Source organism: Periplaneta americana, chromosome 3 (genome assembly GCF_040183065.1).
Source record: "Periplaneta americana isolate PAMFEO1 chromosome 3, P.americana_PAMFEO1_priV1, whole genome shotgun sequence".
Classification (NCBI taxonomy): domain Eukaryota; kingdom Metazoa; phylum Arthropoda; class Insecta; order Blattodea; family Blattidae; genus Periplaneta; species Periplaneta americana.
The window spans coordinates 104,790,069-104,814,450 of record NC_091119.1 but is presented as its reverse complement, the minus strand read 5'-3'; the positions used below and the strand labels follow the sequence as shown (position 1 = coordinate 104,814,450).

The 24,382-nt window shown below is 34.8% G+C and overlaps 1 protein-coding gene across 1 annotated transcript in view; it reads left to right on the top strand.

The window, feature by feature from the left end:
- Positions 1-10,689, top strand: part of LOC138696355 (sodium/hydrogen exchanger 9B2-like) — a 92,365-nt gene extending 81,676 nt beyond the window's left edge. Inside the window, exon 11 of the mRNA XM_069821180.1 lies at positions 10,567-10,689. Within this exon, the coding sequence (XP_069677281.1) occupies positions 10,567-10,581 (15 nt within the window). The 3' untranslated portion in view covers positions 10,582-10,689. The remainder of the gene's footprint in view (positions 1-10,566) is intronic.
- Positions 10,690-24,382: the final 13,693 nt, after the last annotated feature.

The following is a 24,382-nucleotide window of genomic DNA, read 5'->3' as shown; positions in this document are numbered from 1 at the left end:
CATGCCCTGCCCATCTCAAACGTCTCGATTTTATGTTCCTAATTATGTCAGGTGAAGAATACAATGCGTGCAGTTCTGTGTTGTGTAACTTTCTCCATTCTCCTGTAACTTCATCCCGCTTAGCCCCAAATATTTTCCTTAGCACCTTATTCTCAAACACCCTGAACCTATGTTCCTCTCTCAGAGTGAGAGTCCAAGTTTCACAACCATACAGAAGAACCGGTAATATAACTGTTTTATAAATTCTAACTTTCAGATTTTTGGACAGCAGACTGGATGATAAGAGCTTCTCAACCGAATAATAACACGCATTTCCCATATTTATTCTGCGTTTAATTTCCTCCCGAGTGTCATTTATATTTGTTACTGTTGCTCCAAGATATTTGAATTTTTCCACCTCTTCGAAGGATAAATCTCCAATTTTTATATTTCCATTTCGTACAATATTCTCGTCAATGGACATTACGATTAATGACAGTAAATCATGCTGCGTCTCAAAGCAGCCTACGTTATTCACTAACGTTCCTTATAATATGAGTAATTCTTCTGTTGTCCATGTTGTGGATTAACGGTTAGCATGTTTCACCGTGAAACTAGAGGGCCCAGGTTCAAATTCTGATTGAGACAAGTTACCTGGTTGAGGTTTTTCTGAGGTTTTCTCTCGACCAATTGAAGTAGAATTGCTGGGTAACTTTCGGCGTTGAACCTCAAAAACTCATTTCGCGATTATAATTGCATTTATCCTATTTCATCATCATCATCATTATCATCATCATCATCATCATCATCTGTGTATAATATATATTTTATGTTGCAATTATTAGCAAAATAAATAAATAAATAAATAAATAAAGTAATTGATTAATTAATCTACGTTTCTTTCCCATATTTCGAATGTAAATTCGGCTGCGAGCCGCCACCGAACTTGGACCCCATGGTATGTGGCCTTTAGCTGTTGGTGGTAGTACTAGGCTATGGACTGTGGGTGGGTCTCATAGTGCACCTGGGGAAGAGGAACAGCGGTGAGACCTACACAAAAAGGTATGGGACTCTGTTGGCTGCTGAGATCAATTGAAGTCTGTCTCAAAATAAAATATACCATATCAAAGACTTTGTTGTAAATTGTAAATTCTGAGAAATCCATCTGTGGCAATTATGACGATTAACCTTCCCGTAAGCGTGAAAGGTTGTTTCATCACTGAATTGCAACAAATCGACATAAATGGGATTTTCATCGATACGCCGAATCATCTCATCACAGAAATTTGCTCTCTTGCGACAATCATCAGGTTTGAGTTGATGAAGGAGCTGAAGTTTGTAAGCACGCATACGGAGACGTTTGCGTAGAACCTTGTGAACTGTTGAACGAGAAATCTGTACTTCCCTACTATCCTGCCTAATTGATTTAAGTGAGCTTCTAGCAAATGATTCACGCACCTAATCCACAGTCATTTCGGCCACATGCTTTTCAGAATGTTTCCCTACCTTTGAAATCAAGCTTCCATTATCTCGTAGAGTTCTATCCCCCTCGAAAATGGATTTGCGTGTAGGAGGATCCACAATCCATTCCCTCCGAATGCAACGCTGAACACGCGTAACTGAATTCAATTCTGCAAACCAGGGCACGCATTGAACTTTTAGTTGTACCATCCACATCTCTATTGACAAGGAACTAGACTGATAAATTCAAATTTTCATAATGCAACAATAAGCTTGAAATAAAACATTGCACACAACAGTGGCCATGGAAAAAGTATGAAACGAAATCTTGGAGAGTTTTTCTATTGATTGAGCTTTATCTTAAGGAATTATAATATACGGTTGTGAAATTATAAGCAATTATTTCTGTGTACTCTTAGTGTGGACACGGTGTATTATAATCCTGAAAGCGCAAACGTAACTTCTGAAATCTACTGTTTAATTTTGTTTTTAACAATATAAAGGCACAAATTCTGAAATATTTTTCAATAAATATTACGAGTAAGCTTATAAATATTATAGGCTATTGATTTGATTTTCATTCATTCATTCATTCATTCATTCATTCATTCATTCATTCATTCATTCATTCATTTCTTTCTTTCTTTCTTTCTTTTTTTTCTTTCTTTCTTTCTTTCGTTGTTTCTTTCTTTCTTTCTTTCTTTCTTTCTTTCTTTCTTTCTCTCTTTGTCTTAAAGTGTATTTATTTTCTTATCCATTCATGGATTTCTGTTCTACTATGAACGGCATCTTTCGGTTTATTGTAGGACTATTAGTCCTGAACTATTCAGTTAAGGTATCCCAGTGGCTTGTGATCTTATCAGGAAGATATTGATGTTCAATTGGGTGAGTGATAACACTTTCCGGTTGCAACCTGCAACGTTCGAAAACAGGACATTGCTTGGGAACTGACGTACAATGCTACTTAACGGTACACGAGTGGTTATTAGAAAAAATAACAATGTTATGCCAAGTTTTCGGATTTCTTTGTTCCGTTTTGATAGCGATGTCGCGGTCGATACATAGAAGTCATCGTGTGCATATTTATTTCGATGGTACCTTGAAACAATTTGTATTGCTACAGCACAGACATTTCATCGTCTTCTGATTTTATTTGCACCTTAATCAAATAAGCCTAATTCGATATTTTACTGAATTACGTAGTTTTCCATTCAACCTTAGTATCATAGACATGGCTGTAAACCGGATCCATGGTGTACGTGGTAGATATTTTGTCGTAACTGAACACATGGATGATCCACAGCAGAAGCGTCCATATCACGGGGTGAACATCATTTGGTGGCTAAGTTCTGTTGGGGACCTATTGTCTTAGGGTACAGTGAAGTGCCTTTCACAGGGATATGTACGAGAACTTTATTGATCTCCAGGGACGATCATCATTGTTTAGGGAGCGGATGAAGCACATACCCACCAAGGGAGAAATGTGGAAGAACATCTCGAAGTCACAGAGAGAAATCCACCGGATGAATTGACTGGACAACGACAAAGACATGTTACGGACAAATTACTAGGAATAAAAGATAGGCCTAGAATCGGTACCTCAAACGTTAGAGGCCTCAAAAGACGAGCATAACGAAATTGGAAATAACATCTATCTCGGATGAACAACGAACAAATGTGAACGTCAATTCAAAGGTAAAAAGGATATCGAGCGTCATAGGAAGAAGTGGATCTAATAAACATGAAGATGAAACAAAATCTATGCTATGAAATGAAGATGATGATAATGATGATGATAACGACGACGATGACGACGATGTAATTGTCAGTTTCTAAATGGTTTGTTGTCAGAAATTGAGGTGAAAATCTAGTTAATTATTTTAAGTATTAGGCTTACTGTACATTATAAGAATTCTTCTCTCTGAACCTAGGCCTCTAAATTTCATATTCAATAAAGACGGGTACGCACCCGGCAGAGAAATATAATTTTCTTTTTAATTTAGTCTATGGTTATGTCATTCCCTTACCCACGTTTGCACAGTCCTTCCTGTCTTAAGCCCTCCTGACAATTTGATGAGAGAATCGTGCTATTTGTGGACGGCTGTTTGTTTACGCCTTCATAAAAGAGAGCAAAGTGATCGAAAGATCAGTCCTTTAAATTCAATGCCGTTATCATCGTTATTGTTATCGTTGTTAGCATTAACGTGATCATAGTACCATTACCATCGTTATTGTCCTTATCGTCACTGTGGTCGTAATAGTTTTCATTGCCGTCACTATATTTGCCGTTATAGTCTCTGTGGTAGTAGTAGTAGTTGTAGTAGTTGTAGTTGTAATAGTTGTTACTGCTGTCATTGCATTTGCCGTTTTAGTCTCTGTGGTCATAGTATTTATCGTTATCATCTCTGTGGTCGTAGTAGTTGTCATTACCGTCGTTATAGTTGTCGTTATCATCGCTATAGTCGTAGTAGTTGTCATTTCCGACCTTGTAGTTGTCGTTATTATAGCTGTAATCGTAGTAGTTGCCATTACCGTCGTTGTAGTTATGGTTATTATCGCTGTGGTCGTATTAGTTGTCATTACCGTCGTTCTATTTGTAATTATTACAGCTGTGGTCGTAATAGTTGTCATTACCGACCTTTTAGTTGCCGTTATCATCTCTGTAGTCGTAGTAGTTGTCATTACCGTCGTTGTAGTTGTGGTTATTACAGCTGTGGTCGTAGTAGTTGTCATTACCGACCTTTTAGTTGCCGTTATCATCTCTGTGGTCGTAGTAGTTGTCATTACTGTCGTTGTAGTTGTGGTTATTATTGCTGTGGTCGTAGTTGTTGTCATTTTCGACCTTGTAGTTGTCGTTATTATAGCTGTGGTAGTAATGGTCATTTCTGTCGTAGTTATCGTTATTTTATCGCTGTGGTCGTAGTAGTTGTCATTACCGTCGTTGTAGTTGTTATCATCGCTGAGGTCATAGTAGTTGTCATTACCGACCTTTTAGTTGCCGTTATCATCTCTGTAGTCGTAGTAGTTGTCATTACTGTCGTTATAGTTGTGGTTATTATGGCTGTGGTCGTAGTAGTTGTCATTTTCGACCTTGTAGTTGTCGTTATTATAGCTGTGGTAGTAGTTGTCATTTCTGTCGTTGTGGTTGTCGTTATTTTATCGCTGTGGTCGTAGTAGTTGTCATTACCGTCGTTGTAGTTGTCGTTATCATCGCTGAGGTCGTAGTAGTTGTCATTACCGACCTTTTAGTTGCCGTTATCATCTCTGTAGTCGTAGTAGTTGTCATTACTGTCGTTGTAGTTGTGGTTATTATCGCTGTGGTCGTAGTAGTTGTCATTTTCGACCTTGTAGTTGTCGTTATTATAGCTGTGGTAGTAGTTGTCATTTCTGTCGTTGTAGTTGTCGTTATTTTATCGCTGTGGTCGTAGTAGTTGTCATTACTGTCGTTGTAGTTGTCGTTACCATCGCTGAGGTCGTAGTAGTTGTCATTACCGTCGTGGTATTCATTATAATGACTATGATCGCAGTAATTGTCATTATCGCTGTGGTCGCAGTAGTTGTCATTACCGTGTTTGTAGATATCGTTATCATCGTTGTGGACGTGTTAGCTATCAGTACTGTCTTTGTTATTGTCGTCATCTTTGCTATGATCGCAACTCTGTGGAAATAGTTGGAAATACTCATAATATTGTATACGGTAATTATACAATGTTAACTCATAGTATGAAATAATACTAAAGGATATGCTAATGGAGCTAAATGACAGCTGTGAGCAGTACGGGATGAAAACAAATGCAAATAAGACAAATAACACGGTCATAGGAAGAAAAGTACAGAAGATAGGCTTGCGAATTCTAAATGAGGCAATAGAGCAAGTGGACAGCTTCAAATACTTGAGGTGTACTATAAGCAGTAACATGAACTGCTGCCAAGAAGTGAAAAGGAGTATAGCAATGGCCAAGGAAGTTTTTAATAGACAAAGGAGCATCTTCAGCAGACCTATGGAAAAAGAACTAAGGAAGAGACTAGTGAAGTGCTTTGTATGTAGTGTGACATTGTATAGGGCAGAAACATGGACATTACGACGAAGTGAAGAGAAGCGAATAGAAGCATTTGAAATGAGGATATGGAGAAGAATGGAACGTGTGAAGTGGACAGGCAGAATAAGAAATGAAGCTGTGTTGTAAAGAGTGGATGAAGAAAGAATGATGCTGAAACTGATCAGGAAGAGGAAAAGGAATTGGTTGGGTCACTGGCTGAGAAGAAACTGCCTACTGAAGGATGCACTAGATGGAATGGTGACCGGGAGAAGAGTTCGGGGTAGAAGAAGATATCAGATGATAGACGATATTAAGATATATGGATCATATGGAGAAACAAAGAGGAAGCCAGAAAATAGGAAAGATTAAAGAAAGCTAGATTTGCAGTGAAAGACCTGCCCTTGGGCAGAACACTAAATTAATGAATAACTCATAGTGTGGCATCGTAGTTGACTGTGTAATACTAGTTCTCTTAATTATTTTGAAAACAGATTAAGAGAGACTTGAATTTTTAAATAAAATTATTTCTGTGTGTTTCTGGAGTTTATAAAGTTCTTTATGCTCGACCATGCCGAAATGTAGTAATTATACACCTGGTAGCAGTCCTTTAATGCATGTCATTAAAGTACACCTACTCATTAAAGTACAGGTGTTCAGCCAATGACAAGTCAGCTTACAAGTGTTCAGCCAATGACAAGTCAGCTTTGTACCGTTATAAAACCGCAAGTATCGATTATTCTCGGATATGCAATCGAAAGAGAATTAGCGAAAAGTCACGGAGGCTGGAAATCCAATACTGTCGCAGAAGGTTATGTTCTGTTACTATAATAATTAGCGTTAATTGTAAATAATATTCAAATAAATTCAATTTGCCATCTCGTTTTTCAATGTCTAATTTAATTTAAATGTTATATCAAAGTTAATATTTAGTTTACTCTGTAGGTTCTTATAGGCTATCAAGGTCAATGTGGACATCTGTTCCTCGGAAAAAATCAATACTTTCGCGTCTGCGCACATCTCACAATTTACGAGGTATTGCTCAAGGTCAGTTAGATACAAATAAAATTAATAATTTCAAGTTAGAAATATGGTCGAGGATAAAAAGTCGTATGAAACTCGCCTATAATGGTAATTAAGAAGCTCGTATGAAAATTATGAAACTCGCTTGCGCTCGTTTCATAAACATACATACTCGCTTCTTAATTACTATCATTATAGGCTCGTTGCATAATGTACTATTATCGCACTAGACAGGTCTCATTGAGGGTCTTCCTGGTCGCGTTGTCAACATGGACTGAAAACAAAATAGCGTTTGCAAGACCACCGTTGAGACAACACAGGACAGAACAAGGGAAGGGACAAACATCCAGTCCAGATAACTTTCAAATGCTCAAATCGAGGTTTGAACCATCTAGTGTTTGGATGGGAAGCGCATTCCCTACTCACAGAGCCAAGGTAACTGAATCAAAATAACTTTCGCAAAATATCAATGTTGTTTCTCGTAAGTATAGTAGAAATTCTTAATATAAAATATTTCAATTTTATGGCAAATGTTTATGTTCCCTGTACAGTGCTTTAAATTTCGTGAGGTCCTAGTTCCTTGCACCTTGAGAGTAGTTGGAAAGAATCAGTAATCAATACCATATTATTTAATTATATATTAGAGAAAAACCGGGTTGCGTTGAAGTTGTGACGGAGCATAACCAGCAGTTAGGGGCTTTCGGATTAAATTCAACAGAAAAGTAAAACCTCAAGGAAAAAACCTGCAATGTTATATAAATACGAGTATGTAAATTCTATACTTTGCCGTTGTAGGAATTTGTTTTACTATGCTTGAGAAATTCATTAATTTTTCCTTATAAAGTCCGCCTTGTAAAAATTGAGGCAAGACAAGACCAGAGATACCAGTTCTTACTTGTGACGCCTTTTCTGTGTTGTATAACAGAGTAGTACTGATACATAAATAAATAAGATATCACTTCGTTCGTCACTTTCAGAGACTACAACATTTCCTTGAAAATTCTGAAGTGCAAGTGCCTTTTCAATATTGAAACATTTATTAACGTCCTTCTAAACGAAAAATAGCCTACCGAAGTCACCAAACCTCTATATGTAAAGAAATATTTTGTCATTTGGCGAAGTGGGGTATTTAGACAAGGCGAAATACAGCTTAAAATATACTTCAGTACTTCTCACTTGATGATATGTGTCAGAGGAAGAACAATACATCAGAAGACTGATTAGTGTAATATGTAGCTAGTCGGCCTTGTATGCAATGAAGGGGGAAAAGAATCAGCCACTCTACCCCATTATCTCCTGGTCTAGTTGCCTCATGACTGATGCCATGTTAGTGTCACTTGTGGTGTACAGATCTGTCTTCAGACAGTTAACTAAACAATCAGAAGTATTGTTAGGTGTAAAATTCATTACACTTTACATTTCTTTAGCGTAGTGTTTAATAATAGCCCAAACAGAAGCAAAATAAACAGAAGACAGTTGAAATCTTGTGACACCAGTAAGGTATCACTCATAGTCAACTAAACCAGGAGTTAATGGGATAATGTGGTCAGTTCTTTTCCCACTTCCAGTCCATTACTTTCCATAAGTTTATCGTCCTTATTGCAGTGCAACAAATTACTGCACTAAAATTGAAATATTATTTAAAACCAAGCTTTCTCCGCTAACTTAATTACATATTAATTTAATAGTTCCGATAAAAGTTCTATCTGGGGACCCTAAGAGTAGGTTATGGGAACCAATGTATTTACTTTTAAAAAACTGTTATATACGTCAAGCTATTAAATGTGAGAAATTATTTTTCAGTTACCGCTACCCAAGGTTCTATAATAGACTCTGCACGCGCGCATACACACACGGAAATTTTTGTAAAAGTAAAAAATGAAATTTAGGTAGTCTTAACTTGTAGGTCTGTCCACTAAAATCCAGCAATTTATTCTTACCTATGCATATGCATAAGTACAGTATATGACTGAATGAAATGAAATGAAATGAAATGAAATGAAATGAAATGAAATGAAATGAAATGATATTATGTTTTATTTAACGATGATCGCAACTGCAGAGGTTATATCAGCGTCGCCGGTGCGCCGGAATTTTGTCCCGCAGAGTTTTTTACATGCCAGTAAATCTACTGACATGAGCCTGTCGCATTTAAGCACACTTAAATACCATCGACCTGGGCCGGGATCGAACTCGCAACCTCGGGCTTAGAAGGCCAGTGAATGAATGAATTAATTAATTAATTATGTATGCATAATTATATGTTGTTGTTTATTGTTGTTTATTGTTAATAAAATAACATTGACAGAAATACAATCTTAGTTCTTCCCTGAAGGAGTAAAAAACTCGTGCTCAGGGAGATATCTAAACACAAAGATAAACACAAAGATAATTTTTTGACACAAACTGGGTCAAGAAAAAAAAATTACAGGATTAAATTAAATTTAAAAATACAATTTCAATTTTAACAATTTAAGTCATATAAATACATATACATATTAAATCAATATATATTCTTTAAAAATTAAATTCCTAACGCTATTTTTGAAATTTCTGATACTAAAATTTTGCAAATCTGGATATTTATGAATTATTTTATTGTACAACCTTGGACCAAAGTAGGTACCATGGCTCAGAGCTGTGCTTGTGAAACACTTTGGTTCCTCTAGTCGTATAAAATCGGATCTTTTAGTTCCATATTTATGATGATACAATTTGAATTTATTACGGTTTTTATGTATGAAGATTAATAAGGCAATATAATAAATCTGTTTAATTTTCAAAACATTAAAATCAGTAAACAAAAGCTCAGATGAATAATCAATTGGTTTATTAAGGCATATTTTAATAATTATTTTCTGAATAAGTATTATTGGAATGAGATAAGAATTACAAGCATTTCCCCATCCTAAAATTCCGTATTGGAGAATGGATTGAAATAAAGCTAAATAAATGAGACGTAAAATATTAACTGGTAAATATGACCGAAGTATAACAAAGATATAAATTGTTTTACGTAATCTATTGCATAAATATGTAATATATTTGTTCCATCGTAAGTGTTGGTCGATCGTAATGCCTAAATACTTAACTTCTGAGGATTCGGTTAATATGGGACAATCACAATTTTGAGAAGAACAATCTGAATGATGAATTTTGAGCCTAAAGGAAGATTGAGGAGATTGAAGACCACTGGACCTTAGTGAAAATGGAACAACAGTTGTTTTGGATGTGTTTAAGGAAAGAGCGTTTGAATCAAACCACTCTTTAATTACCTGTAATCCATTATTCGCATTAATATAAGTGCCTTCCCAAGATTTTTCACCAAAAAGAATTACGGTATCATCCGCATATGAATATATAACCCCATTATATTTGCGTAAATCTGTTAATAACAAATCATTTATATAAATCAAGAATAAAATTGGACCAAGAACTGTGCCCTGAGGGACCCCTACTTTTATGTTTTGAGTAAAACTAAAATCATTATCAATTTTAGTTACTTGATTTCTGTTATTCAAATATGACTTAAATAAACTTAGAACATGACCATTAATGCCTAAAAAGTTTAATTTCTCTAATAAAGTATCATGGTTAACGGTATCAAATGCTTTTCGAATATCCAAAAATATACCCAAGCATTTATTCCCTCGGTCTAACTCACATATGATTTTGTTTGTAACACATGAAATAGCGTCATCTGTGCCAAGTTTATTTCTAAAACCGAATTTATTTGAAGAAAGTACGTTGTATTTGTCCAAATAATTTAATAGACGACTTTTTATGCATTTTTATAAGAGTTTAGATATACATGAGAGTAAAGATATTGGTCGGTAATTGTTCATGCATTTTTTATCTCCTGATTTGAAAATAGGGACAATTATAGCATTTTTCAATTTATCTGGAAATTTAGCATGTAAGAAGCACAAATTAAATACATGAACAAGCGGTTTAGCCAAGAAAATACTGAACAGTTTAAATATTTTGGAGGGTATAGCATCTTCACCAGGGCTTATGTTATTTTTTAATGAGGTAATATGTTTAATTATTTCACTTTCTGTTACAGGGAACAAAAACATAGAAGACTGTAGTTGTTTCATATTATTACAAAAATTACCACTCTTCCTAGTATGTATTTCATGTATGTATCTATATTTGTTTTATCACTATTAGGCCTATTATTATTATTATTATTATTATTATTATTATTATTATTATTATTAATGAATTATTTTGTATTACAATCTTTGTATCATTTCTGTCACGATTATTCTATTATCATTATTATTATTATTATTATTATTATTATTATTATTATTATTATTATTATTATTAATATTATTGTTGTTGTTACTATTATTTATATCATCAGCATTATTATTTGAACCCTGTAAAATTTATGTAGATTACTGGACTGTACCCGAGCACGAGCATATGCTCATTTCGGGTATCTATTCATATGTATTCAATTAAAATGTAAATTGTAAATAAATTTGAAATTTGAACTTTGAAATTTGGAATGTATGTATGCATATATGTATGTATGTATGTATGTATGTATGTATGTATGTATGTATGCATGCATGAGGGATATACTAGTTGAGAGACTCGAGTTTTTTCTACGTCTCCACACTGCGCATGCTCCGAGCCGAATGTTTTCAGTCATATATGTTGACGAGATATTCGCTTCCCTTTTAAGTTTAAATATTACATATCCATGCTCAGAAATAATTAAAACTGTAGCCTCTTATGTAGCGCTACAGATCTTGAAACATTTTAGCCGCTCAACAATTATTATGTCCCTCACTGTGCTGTGTGTATGTCTATGTATGTAGGCCTATGAGAGAGAGGGGGGGGGGAGAGGGGGGAGAGGGGGAGAGGGGGGGAGAGAGAGTTTGTGTGTATGTGTGTGTGTATTTATGCATTTTTGTACGCATTTTAAAACTAATTCATCACATTTTATTCTTAACCTTACCAGGCGGTGTGTTTTCCGTCTTTTAAGACATACTAGTCCCATTGGAATACGTTTCTCCGTGCTTGTTACAAAATGTTAATTGTTACCGATTATTTATTGGTAGGAATGTTGGTAAAATAATGGAATGATGGAAAGAAAATGCCTGTCCTCTAAAAAAGTGATTCTCAAAAGAGGGATCGCAGCCTCCACGGTTTCCGCAGACATGTTAAAGGAGGCCGCGAATCAAGTACTGTAGTAATAATAATAATAATAATAATCATAATAATAATAATAATAATAATAATAATAATAATAATAACAACAACAACATAATGTAATAATTTTTAAAAGCTGTTCCTTGGAAAATTTCAACCCATGAATATTTTGCATTAAATAGAGATATATTTTTTTATTTATTTTTTAATTAATACAGAATTTCATATTACTCTGTTCTAGATTCTGCTTCAGTGTGTCTCAGCCCTTAGGTTCACGACCACCTTTTTCTCACATTACTTTAGAGAGGTCCTCTCGTCTTAGGTGGAAAATGTAGAACATAGTAGTGAGAATTTGGTTTATTTTATTTTTACACGATTTAAATGAATGACTATTGGATCGTTAGGATATTGGTAATAAATATAGGACTGGAGTAATTTGTATTTTAAATTATTAGTCTTGGAAAAATTAAACAATATCATATCAAATTTAAGACTTTCAACAATGTTATTATTATTATTATTATTATTATTATTATTATTATTATTATTATTATATTTTGTTTACCACCCCCCATTAAGGGAGGAGATGGGTGAAACTTTGGTATATGTTGACCAATTCTACCACATAATGGCTTTCAAAATTCATACTTTAGTTATATTTCAGAATTAAAAATTTTTTCTCCTGACGGAAAATCGATATTTTAAAGTCAATTTTACGAGTATGTTATTTTATTTTTGCTGCATTTACGCACATTGAAATACAGGCTGCCAACAGATTTCTTATTAAGAAGTTGAAATTTTACTGTATGTTCTGAAAAGTATGGTTAACAAGTCTACAGAACCTTTTTTTTAATTCAAGTATTTTAAAAAGCAAAAATAAAATATATTATTCGGAGACTAAAGAAGATAATTTTAAAACTGACGTTAAGGTCACTTATACATTCAAAATTCAAATTATGTCTGTTCTGTTAAATTGTAGTCGATGTACATCAAAGATGCTGTAAGCGTACTTTGTTTTTCGGGGTGGGAATAGATATATTTTGAAAAAGTGAAAATAAATAAAATAATATGTAAAAACTTAAAAGTCCACCACTGTGGAATAATGGTTATCATATCTAGCTGTGAAACGAGCGGACCTGGATCGAAATTCTGGTTGAAGCAAGTTACCTGATTTTTTTCCCTTCCCCCCTCCCCCCCACCAACTCAAACAGAATTGCTGGGTAACTTTAGGTGTTGAACTTCGGACTCATTTCGGCATCGTTAATTTACATATCATTGTCATCATTACCACATCCCGGATTAAATTCACGGTGCAGCGTGCGTATACGTACAAGAGCGCGACTGTTCCTCTGGAGTGATATAGCACAATAAGACGGACCCCTCCTCTGTATAAAGAAAAAAGTAACTCAAAACGTATTTAATTGGTACTAATAAAGCTTGGGGACATTAGTCTAATAATAATAATAATAATAATAATAATAATAATAATAATAATAATAATAATAATAATAGCAAGAGGTTGTTGTGTAGGAAAATATTAAGTCTCTAGCTTAAACATTGTAGAAAATAGAAATTTCTCCCATTATGACCCTTAACTGCTCTTTGGCCCACAAGGGGCCTCGGTCCTCCTGTTGAGAATAATTATTGTTTTACTCTACATTAAAGTAAAGTGAGAGAAAGGGAGTTTCATCATCAAAAAGATTGAGAAACTCTGTTCTAAAAAATGTTGCCTTAACACGAATCATGTTTACAGTGTACTGAACTTTCGGCTGACAATAATTCATTTTTTTCGTGCGATAAAATTAATACTGTCATGTGAATCTCGGCCTTCAATGTTCACGTGCAGATGACTGCATCATTCCATTTAGGTAGCGGCAATGAGCAGTGTGGACAGATTCTGTGGCTTTCTTCAGGTATTGCGGCTTCTCTTTCAATTTCTCATCCCATTAAAACGATGTGTTATTATTATTATTATTAATTATTATTATTATTATTATTATTATTATTATTATTATTATTCATCTCCTTCATGGATTAGATCATTACTGCTCTGTTCCGGCTCCAAAGTATAGTTGATCACTCCATCTTTTGGTTGGTCGTCCTCGACTTCTGTGACCTTGAGGCTTATAATTTAGGATCATACGGGGCAGTCTTTCTTCATTCGTTCTGCTGACGTGTTATTATTATTAATTTACTGTTATCATTCAGATTATTATCTTACACCATCTCTTATCAGTACTTGTGTTTGAAAAGTGTTGCTAACTCTTGCACATAGCCTTATCAAAACCGTCAATAGGACACCTGCACTCCATTTAGCGAAAGATAAAGGGCTGTAAACCATTGAACACCAATAGACCTATCTGTTAACATGACAACAAACAGAAGATTAGCTGCCAACTCATAGATCTCAACACTGCGAACATGTGTCTACAGTAATTCATTCTTTCGTTGGACGGACTTTAAGTTTTCTGATGAATACAATATATCACTCCAAAGTCAAAATTTTCTGCTTCTTTGACAGCACAAGGACGTTGACAGAGTACTAGGATATTATATTTTATATCCGTCTTTGCAGTTTGAGGTGCTCCGACCCATCGCAGCAAGTATAATGATATTTATCTCCTAACTGTGAGTATGGCGACTTAAGGATAATAAATGTTTTGCTCAATCATATGATTTATCAATTTGCAAATTTATTATTTGCTAATACATCTTGAAAGAGATATTCATTAACGTTTTCGCCTGTACGACAGCATCAGATGTTCAAAAGTTTGACGAAATTTAAACATAAGTCCATTAAGTTGTAATATGCATATTACTGTGTACAATTTAATTGGCTTATGTTTAGATTTCGTCAAACTTTTGAACATAAGATGATGCCGTACAGGCGAAAACGTTCATAAATATCTTTTTCAAGATGTATTAGCAAATAATAAATTTGCAAATTGATAAATCATATGATTGAGCAAAAAAATTATTATCCTGAATAGACTTATCTGAAAATAAAAAATGAATTGTAAAATGGCGACTTAACTTGAAACTTCAACATCACATCAAAGTGCAACTTACTCTCCCTCTTATTCGCTTTGCATTCCCCTTGCTCTCTTTGTCGTCCCCTTGTCCTCCTTATATTTCCCTCGTTATCTTTGAATTCCCCTTATTCTCCTTGCATTTCCTTTGTTCTCATCTTCCCCATATTATCCTCGTCTTTCCATTGATCTCCTAAACATCCCCTTATTTGTGTTTTATTCCCCTTGTTCTCATTGAATTCTTCTTGTTCTCTTTGTCTTCTCCACAGTCTCTCTGCTTTTCCATTATTCTCCTTTTCTTCTCCTTCCATTCCTTTTTGCTCTTTTCGTATTCCCTTTGTTCTCCTTGTATTCCTCTTTCTCTTCTTGTTTTCGTCTTGTCCTGTTTGTATTGAACTTGTTGCACTTGTATTCTTTTGTTATAATAATAATAATAATAATAATAATAATAATAATAATAATAATAATAATAATAATAATATATTATTTTAGCCGGCAAACGTAAAGCCGTAAGGTCTTCTCTTCCACTCAACCAGCAAAAAGTATACATACATATGAATGAACTAAAAGTTACAAAGTTCGCAATAAATTGAGTTCCGTGAACGTTAGCTACGTGTATACAAGCGTTCCTCATGAGTTAAACAGTAGAATACTATGAACTATTAATTTAACAATGAAATACAAACCGTGTAGCAAAATTAAACTTATATACATAGAATGTTAATATATTTCAAATAATGCTAGATAATAGGAAATCATTATAATGAGAATATTAAATTGTAAATATTCAGCGTTATCAGGATGCATGTTTAAAGAACCAAATTATCATTTACTCAGTGATTCTTAACGTCGCGTCGGTATAATTAGAATGACTTTCTAAGGACGTTATCCTTTAAGCTAGGCCTGGGCGTTAATACCTCAATTGAGGTCTACAGATTACCCCTTAATTCCACATTCCCCGGCATAGACAGTTACAGCTGACGCCAGCGTTTTTGGCGTGTGTCCTAGAGTATAATGCCCAGTTTGTGACCATGTTGCCAGTGCAGCTGAGAATGGTACCACTTCCTATGCACGTCAGATCAGCCATTTGCCAAACGCAGTTGTCCAACTGAATGTGGCAAAGGTAAAACACTTGTAGGTACTTTTACTTAACGTTCCCATTACTTATTTCACACGCCAAAAACGGTGACACGGACTGTAGACGAGTAGACCTGAAGGAAGACATTGCTGAATGACGGACTGTATAAGGCATGCATCATAGCTTTCGGTTCTCGCCGGTCACCTAAAATCTACCACTGATGCACAGTGCTTTCTATCAGCGATTTCCAAATTTCAGTGATGACGTCATTGATGCTCCAGCACTATAGCAGAGCTTCCATCAAAGTGTAGAGATGGTGGCAGTGTTCATCAGCCGCCGTCAATGAATCTGATTGGTTCTTGTAAAGGGCGGAAATTGGCAGACGAATAACATCGTGCACTGTTGTGTTTTTCTTTTATTTCGCTTGTTCTCGTTATTTTCCCTTGTTTTTTTTTATTTTTCTTGTTCTCATTGTCTTCTCCTTACTTCCCGTTGTCTTTGTGCCCCCATTGTTCTCTTTGTCTTACTCTAGTTTTCCCTGGTTTCTTCTTCTTGTCTTTCCGATCTCCTTGCATTCCCCTTTTCCTTCACTCCCACTTGCTCTTCTTGTATTTCCTTTGTTGTTCTTTTACTGTATTTACAGTGTGGTAATTATAAGTCGCTGATATAGCTCAGAAGTAAGGAGCTGATCTCCTGACCTGATGCTGCGCTCGGGAATGAGTAAGAATTTTTCTTGCACCGATTAACAGCTTGAATTCCTTCCGATGTGTTACTGCACATAACTGTAAAGCGATTGTCTTTCTCCCCAAGGTCGCAGTTTAGCTACTTTTCCTTGTTCACATCACTTTTCCGCTTCGTGTTTTCGATTATAATGACCCCGAGCGGCCTTTCTCGTATCCTTTTTCCGCATGGTACATAATAATAATAATAATAATAATAATAATAATAATAATAGTAGTAGTAGTAGTAGTAGTAGTAGTAGTAGTAGTAGTAATAATAATAATAATAATAATAATAATAATAATACTTACTTACTTATGGCTTTTAAGGGACCCGGAGGTTCATTGCCGCCCGCCATCGGTCCCTATCCTGAGCAAAATTAATCCAGTTTCTATCATCATATCCCACTTCCCTCAAATCATTTAATATTATCCTCCCATCTACGTTTCGGCCTCCCCAAAGGTCTTTCTTCCCTCCGGCCTCCCAATTAACACACTATATGTATTTCTGGATTCGCCCATACGTGCTACGTCCCTGCCCATCTCAAACGTCTGGATTAAATGTTCCTAATTATATCAGGTGAAGAATACAATGCGTGCAGTTGAGCGTTGTGTAACTTTCTCCATTCTCCTGTAACTTTATTCCTCTTAGCCCCTAATATTTTCCTAAGAATCTTATTCTCGAACTCCCTTAATATCTGTTCCTCTCTCAAAGTGAGAGCCAAACATTTCACAGCCATAAAGAACAACCGGTAATATAACTGTGTTATAAATTCTTTCAGATTTTTTGACAGCAGACTAGATGACAAAAGCTTCTCAAACGAATAATAACAAGCATTTGCCATATTTTCTGCGTTTAATTTCCTCCCGAGTGCCATTTATATTTGTTTCTGCTGGTCCAAGATATTTGAACTTTTCCACCTCTTCAAATTTTTATATTTCCATTTCGTACAATATTCTGGTCACGATACATAATCATATACTTTGTCTTTTCGGGATTCACTTCCAAACCTATCGCTTTACTTGCTTCAAGTAAAATTTCACTGTTTTCCTTAATCGTTTGTGGAGTTTCTCTGAACATATTCACGTCATCCGCACAGACACGAAGCCTGTCTGTTATCCTGAACTTTCCTAATTGCATATTCTAAAACGACGTTAAAAAGTAAAGGTGATAGTGCATCTCCTTGCTTTAACCCCAGTGAACTGGGAAAGCATCCGACGGACTGGCTTATACGGGCTCTGCTATACGTTTCACTAAGACAAATTTTAGTTAATGGATCTAGTTTCTTCCGAATATATAATAATAATAATAATAATAATAATAATAATAATAATAATAATAATAATAATAATAATAATAATAATATTTTATGTTCCAAATATTATCTGGAATTTTCGATATAATTTATTAAAAAATCTAATTAGGAATACTTTTAATTACGTGGTACGTTTTGTGTGTCAAACTACTACATTTTCTCATCCCGCACTAATATGGCCTATAGAAATAAAAAATTTCCTGAAACTATTTTATAAAATAGATTGTGGTTTAACATCTTTTGTACGTTATTATTATCAATACCATTATTATTATTATTATTATTATTATTATTATTATTATTATTATTATTATTATTATACATATTATGCGAAACAATTGTTCTTAAGTGTGTCTCATTATTATTATTATTATTATTATTATTATTATTATTATTATTATTATTATTATTATTATTATTATTATTGAATCTGGCTTTCCAAGACAGCTACAACAGCTGTGTGGATCATTATGCGTTTTACACCTTACCCACTTATTGGTGGGATGAACGTTTATCTCTTATGATGCATCTGGACTAGAGGTCAATCATCGGTTGGTAGGCCGTGATCCTCCAGGAGCTGTCACGCAACGTATTTGGATTTTTGTGAGGGAGAAGAGCGATTATTTTCGTAGAGGCGAGTCAATGTTCCCAGATGTCATTATTACTCTAATACCGGTATAATCAACATAATCTACATATTTAAGTAGAAGTTAAGTTCCTCCAACTTCGCGCACTTGAAATGTTCAATGAACATAATGCCAACAACAAAGATTAAGTCTTACGTGAATCTGTCTTAACAACTTTACTCTCCATTCCTCCTAGAAGGCTACTCTTTCAAAATTTAGTTATCAGTCAAAATGCACGTACACATCAGAAAAGTAAATGTATTTGCAAGATTGAGATAAAAATGTTGCGCTCATCTTTTATGTATCGATTAAATTTTCTGCTTGAAACACATTTATAGTACTGTACTTAAATCTGCTGTGTTAAATTTCTTGATTTGGAGCTGAGATGGGCTATCTATGTTTAAAGGCTACTAATGTCGGCGTCTTCATTTATAATTCCAGTCTAAGAATTCCTTTTGTGTCCTAACACTTTGAAGACATGAATAACCAAGTGTTGTTTTTGTTGTAGCTTGTCGTTAGTTCAACTTCTCTAGTCCATAATTATCTCCCGTTGATGAGTATCCAAGTCCTTCACACCTCTACACCTACCTTGCCTCCCGTTTCAGTTACCTGTCATCATATCACAATCTTTTCACACGTACGCAAAATAACCGCACACTAGCCATACCAACACATAAGACATCATCGTATTCATCATCATACACAATCTCGCTATCACGTTTGTGGAATACCCTACCCAGTGACATCAGAGACTGTCGGAATTTAACAGCGTTAAAAAACAAACTCATTAAGCATTTTCGTACTGCGTAGAGTAGGTTTCATTTTTACTTAAGTAAAAAAACACTTTCTTTGTTCTTAACTTCTACAATAAACTGTCTAGCATTTATTAATCAGTTAGGGTGCTATGCATAGACATTTCGCTAGCCCGCGCTACGAGTGTGCTAAACTAGCCCCGTCTATCGAGTGATTACTTGTACAGGATTCATATCATATATCATATCATATCATATCATATCATATCATATCATATCATATCATATCATATCATATATAATATATCATATCATATCATATCATATCATATCATATCATATCATATCATATCATATCATATCATATCATATATCACATCACATCACATCACATTACATCACATCACATCACATCACATCACATCACATCATATATCATATCATATCATATCATATCATATCATATCATATCATATCATATCATATCATATCATATCATATCATATCATATCGTCGCCTGAATGCAAGAACTAGGTAACTTGATTTTTCATATTTTGTGACATCGCCTATTTACTTATTTATTGCACTAAGGAATATGTCTCGTTTTCTTTTACCTATTTGTTATATTGGAAAATAGATGTCGCTGGTATCGTTCGATCAGTTACCTAGATCCTGGATTACATTTTGTGCGATTTTTGCTATGCTATAAAAGAAGTAACTAAAAAACGCAAATTTCGAGTTACCTAGTTCTTGCATTCAGGCGACGATATCATATCATATCATATCATATCATATCATATCATATCATATCATATCATATCATATCATATCATATCGCTAACACTGGTTTATGAATACGATAAACGTTAGTTCGCTGATCTTCCACCTCAAGCCCGCGCTAAGAATGTCTATGAATATGGCCCTTAATCTTTTAGTAGACTCTACTTTGATTTTTATTGTATTTGTAAATTTAATATTAAGTGTAATTATAATTGTAATTGTATTCTTAATATTGTAGTTGTAATCCCCTGGTAGAGGGGAAGAGAAGGTCTGATGGCCTTATCTCAACCACGTTAAATAAATAAATAAATAAATAAATAAATAAAATATTTTCTACGGCTGTCGTCCATCATCAGGTCCGTCGGCACAGTGCAGTGACAGTACGATTCTGTGGATAATACTGAAGAGACAAATGATGAAATGTTGGCCGGGGAGACTCATATTAGTGAGAAAACCTGTCCACACACCGCCCTTGTCCACCATAAATTTCATTTGAAATATTAGTCAAGTCTTTGTTGTTCAGTGGGAGTGTTAAAACAAAACGCTATAATTTTTCTTTATTCCTTTTCCTGACTTCTGAACCACGGGGATCCAGCACATATTTACACAAAACAACAACAACAGGGATGTCACTGGAGAAGTCTGAAAGGATCATAAAACATGTACCTTTGTTGATATACAGAGTGGAAGTGAATAGCTCATATTGTATAACAAAAGACTGCAATATATTATCGGTAAGTTCATAGTTTTTTTTTTTTTCAGAAAAAAAGGTTTTTCTCAAATGTTTAACACCCTCTTATTCGGTAACTATTGCAAGTAGGATCGTGATTTTTGTTCATATATTGTTAGGACATCTAATAAAGAATAATTTAGCCCTCTGCTGTATTTCAGTAGCGTGGACGGTTTTAATGTAAATTTAATTTTAAAACCATTAATTTGAAGCCACTGCACATGCGAGTAGATTGCAACGTCGTAGCCTGAGACTAGCTTACCTAGCGAGACAGACCGAGTTCGTTGACTTCTTCCAACAAAATGTTCTAATTAACCATGCATTTATTCACAAAACGTAGTAATATACTGTAGGTTTCCTATTCATTTAATTGCACCCTATCGTCCCTTTCAATCTGTAAGGTGATTTCACTTCCACTCTGTATATGGAAATCGGTTCCCAATTTCATATCTTCTACAAATTGCATCGTTAGAAGAGTTCTGGAGTATTGTTTTTCGACTACGAATGTTTGGATCCAAATCTCTACCAGCTCAAGAAATTTAATTTTAGAGTCACAATTATGATGTTTTTTTTTTTTTTTTTTTTTTGGAAGTTCTTCAATTGTCATCTCCTTTGCCCCTGTCTAAATTGCACCAATTTATCCATTTGTCACTATATCGGAGTAAAGTATGTCCACTTCTCATGATACATCAAAAGCGATTTAGAAGGCGATAATCACCCAAAAGTTTAGCGCATAAATCCTAGAAGGTGAAATGTGTTAGGCTGATTAAAAACTATGTTTTTTTTTCTAAATATGTCTACTTTGGCAAAGTCATTCCATCTGGGTTTCTGCTTCATTACGAAAGAAATATCCTCAATTTTATATTTCTCTTAATCGATCAGAACGTTAAGAATTATTTAAAACTCTTTGTGTTTTATATCATTACAGTAGCCTAAGCATTCGATTATGAAACAATTTGTACACTGACCCTTCCACATTCCGCAAATTTTAAAAGTAATTTTTGCTCTTAAGAAAGTATCAAGACTCTGTAATGTGAGTTGTTTCTTCAGATAGTTTGTTCATAACATGATTAGGCCTAAAATGTATAATAATAATAATAATAATAATAATAATAATAATAATAATAATAATAATAATAATAATAATAATAATAATTCATGGCATCACAGCCGGCTGCTGGCCTCACGTTCACATGCCGAAGCAGAGGTGGACGATCATCCAATCAGAATGGAGTGTGGTTAGCACGATGATCCCCCCAGCCGATATAGCTGGCTTTCCCAACCGGATTTCGCTACCTATCGTAGCTCCCCAAGTACATCACGATGCTGGGTGGGCACCGGTCCCATACACTGGCCGAAATTACATGAGAAAATTTATTCCCTCATGAGGACTCGAACGAGCGTGCATTCCGTAACGCGAGTCCTAGGCAGGATGCCTTATAGGCTAAGTAAAATGCTAAATAATTAGACGACAACTTTCAAAGTTGTGACGGTATAAACTCGAGGAATAAAGAAAACTATAAAAAAATAAAGAAGACTATAAAGATAGTAGGTAATACTAAGAAACAGCAAGGAAGAACAGAAAAAGGAAAGAGAGGAAATATGAAAGAAAGTTATGAAAGAAAGATCAGTTGTTTTGAGCAATGCGTGCGCGTGCGTGCGTGCGTTCGTTCGTGCGTGCGTGGTGCGTGTGTGTGATTTATACGAGCTCAACTAAATATACTGTAATACTAACTACATCATCTATAGTGATTCTCGTAAATGTGTATATAAAACGTGTTAATACTTTATAATTAAATTATAAACAATTTCAAGACACTGTTTTCAGCAGTCGCTTCCTCTTTATCTGTTTTCGGCTCAAATGGCTGGTTACATAAATGGAAACCTATTAAGTTATATAACAGAATTTGTTATCATTCTTAAAATTTCTGACTCTTCCTCATGTGACGCTGATAATGGAGTGATGATGATTGTTAATTCCTCGAATGTTGGAAAGGAAATAGGACAGCTCCGGGAAAACCTATCCAGAATCTTTCATTGTTCATTACAAATACAACTTGAATTACCACGATATTTGGCACCTGTCTCAGAACATGGAAAGTCAGTGTCCTAGCTGATAGATTAACGGTACTTCTGATACGTGCTTAATTGCAGAAAATAATATTTTGGGTTCTAAGCACATGATGGAAGTATGAACGCTAAAACCAAATCGTACCAGCAGAAACTGCCCGGCATACTCACGTTGTTACAATCTAGCGCGTGCATGACACACAAGGCAGAATCTTGTCGATAAGAAGGAAGTTTTAACGGAACTTGTACGCATGTGAACTCAAGAAAAAAAGTACGTTTTTGTTAACATTTAAAATAAAAATTAAACAAAAAACATTTAACATAATTTGATGTAATATTACAGCAATGTAAAGCATAATTTAGGACCACTTTAAGAATTAGAACTAGAATTATTTATTACGATGAATTTGCCGCCATCAGGCCTTATCTTCCACTTCACCATAAATCACCTGAAGTACAAAGTAATTCGTGTGAGACATAACTTTTACGACCATAGTTTTTAATTGAATTGAAAGAGAAGGAAAAATTAAAAAAGTACGCAAAACGCGTCCTCTCAAAAGGTTTGAGGCTGAAAGAAACTGATCATGTGAGCTCCAAGCCTATTGGCCACTTGTCTCACTCCGGGTTACGCTGCTCCACTGAAGGAGCTCTAGAAAATGTTGAAAGGGAAAAATCAAAAACAGATCGCAGGACGGAGAAAGAAATGGCGGAAGTTGTAAGCCCGCACATTGAAAGGAATTTTGTCCATAATTTTTTCTCTGTTCACTATTTTATACAATGTGGAAAACATATTTCTAAATTAAAATAAAGTGCACGCATCTCAAAGACAAATTATGTTTGAAAGCTTAAATTTTGTGTAGACTTATTGAATTCAAATGCGTTAAAATTATATTATTACTCGTATTATGTTACTGATGTAAGAATGTCAAGCGGTTTACAGAAATTATGAATTTAAATACGGCAATGTTTCATAAACAAAATTAAAAGGAAACTTTTAAAATATAACTAATCACAGAAATATTATTATAATAATCCCTTTGAAAAATTATCTGATTAAGAGTCATGAGTAAAAGTTAAAGCTCCTTACATAACTTGTTTTTCAGGTGCGTGCACTCATATTCAAACATTCAAATTTAATATTTTTCACGTGGTATGTAATAGTGAGCAAATAAATTACTATTCTGAAAGTTCTGTCATTTCAAACAAATTCCTAGATGATCCATTGTAAAGCTGTAAAAGTTACGTCAAATAAAGACGTCTGCGTTGGATGAGTGCTCAAACCTCCAGTTTGTTACGCAGGCGGCCCGGGTTCGAGTCTCGGTCAGTTGTGGGATTTTTCGTTGAAAAATTCATAGTGGCACTTGTAGAGAACTAAGTCGGAGTTGGGGTTTTTCTCAGGGTTCTCCCATATTGGTCGTCTACATACTTCCGTCACCATTTCTCCATTTCGTCATCATTCCATAGTATTGCCTGATCGCCGGCTGACGACGCACGGAGGGGGCTGGCCATGGGACGAGTGGGGTGGCCTGCTCGAAACCTGGGTGTCTTAGTGTAGTCATCCGGTGTGGGTTTGGGAATGCGCCTAGCTTGAGGGTTGGCATAATAGATCGTAA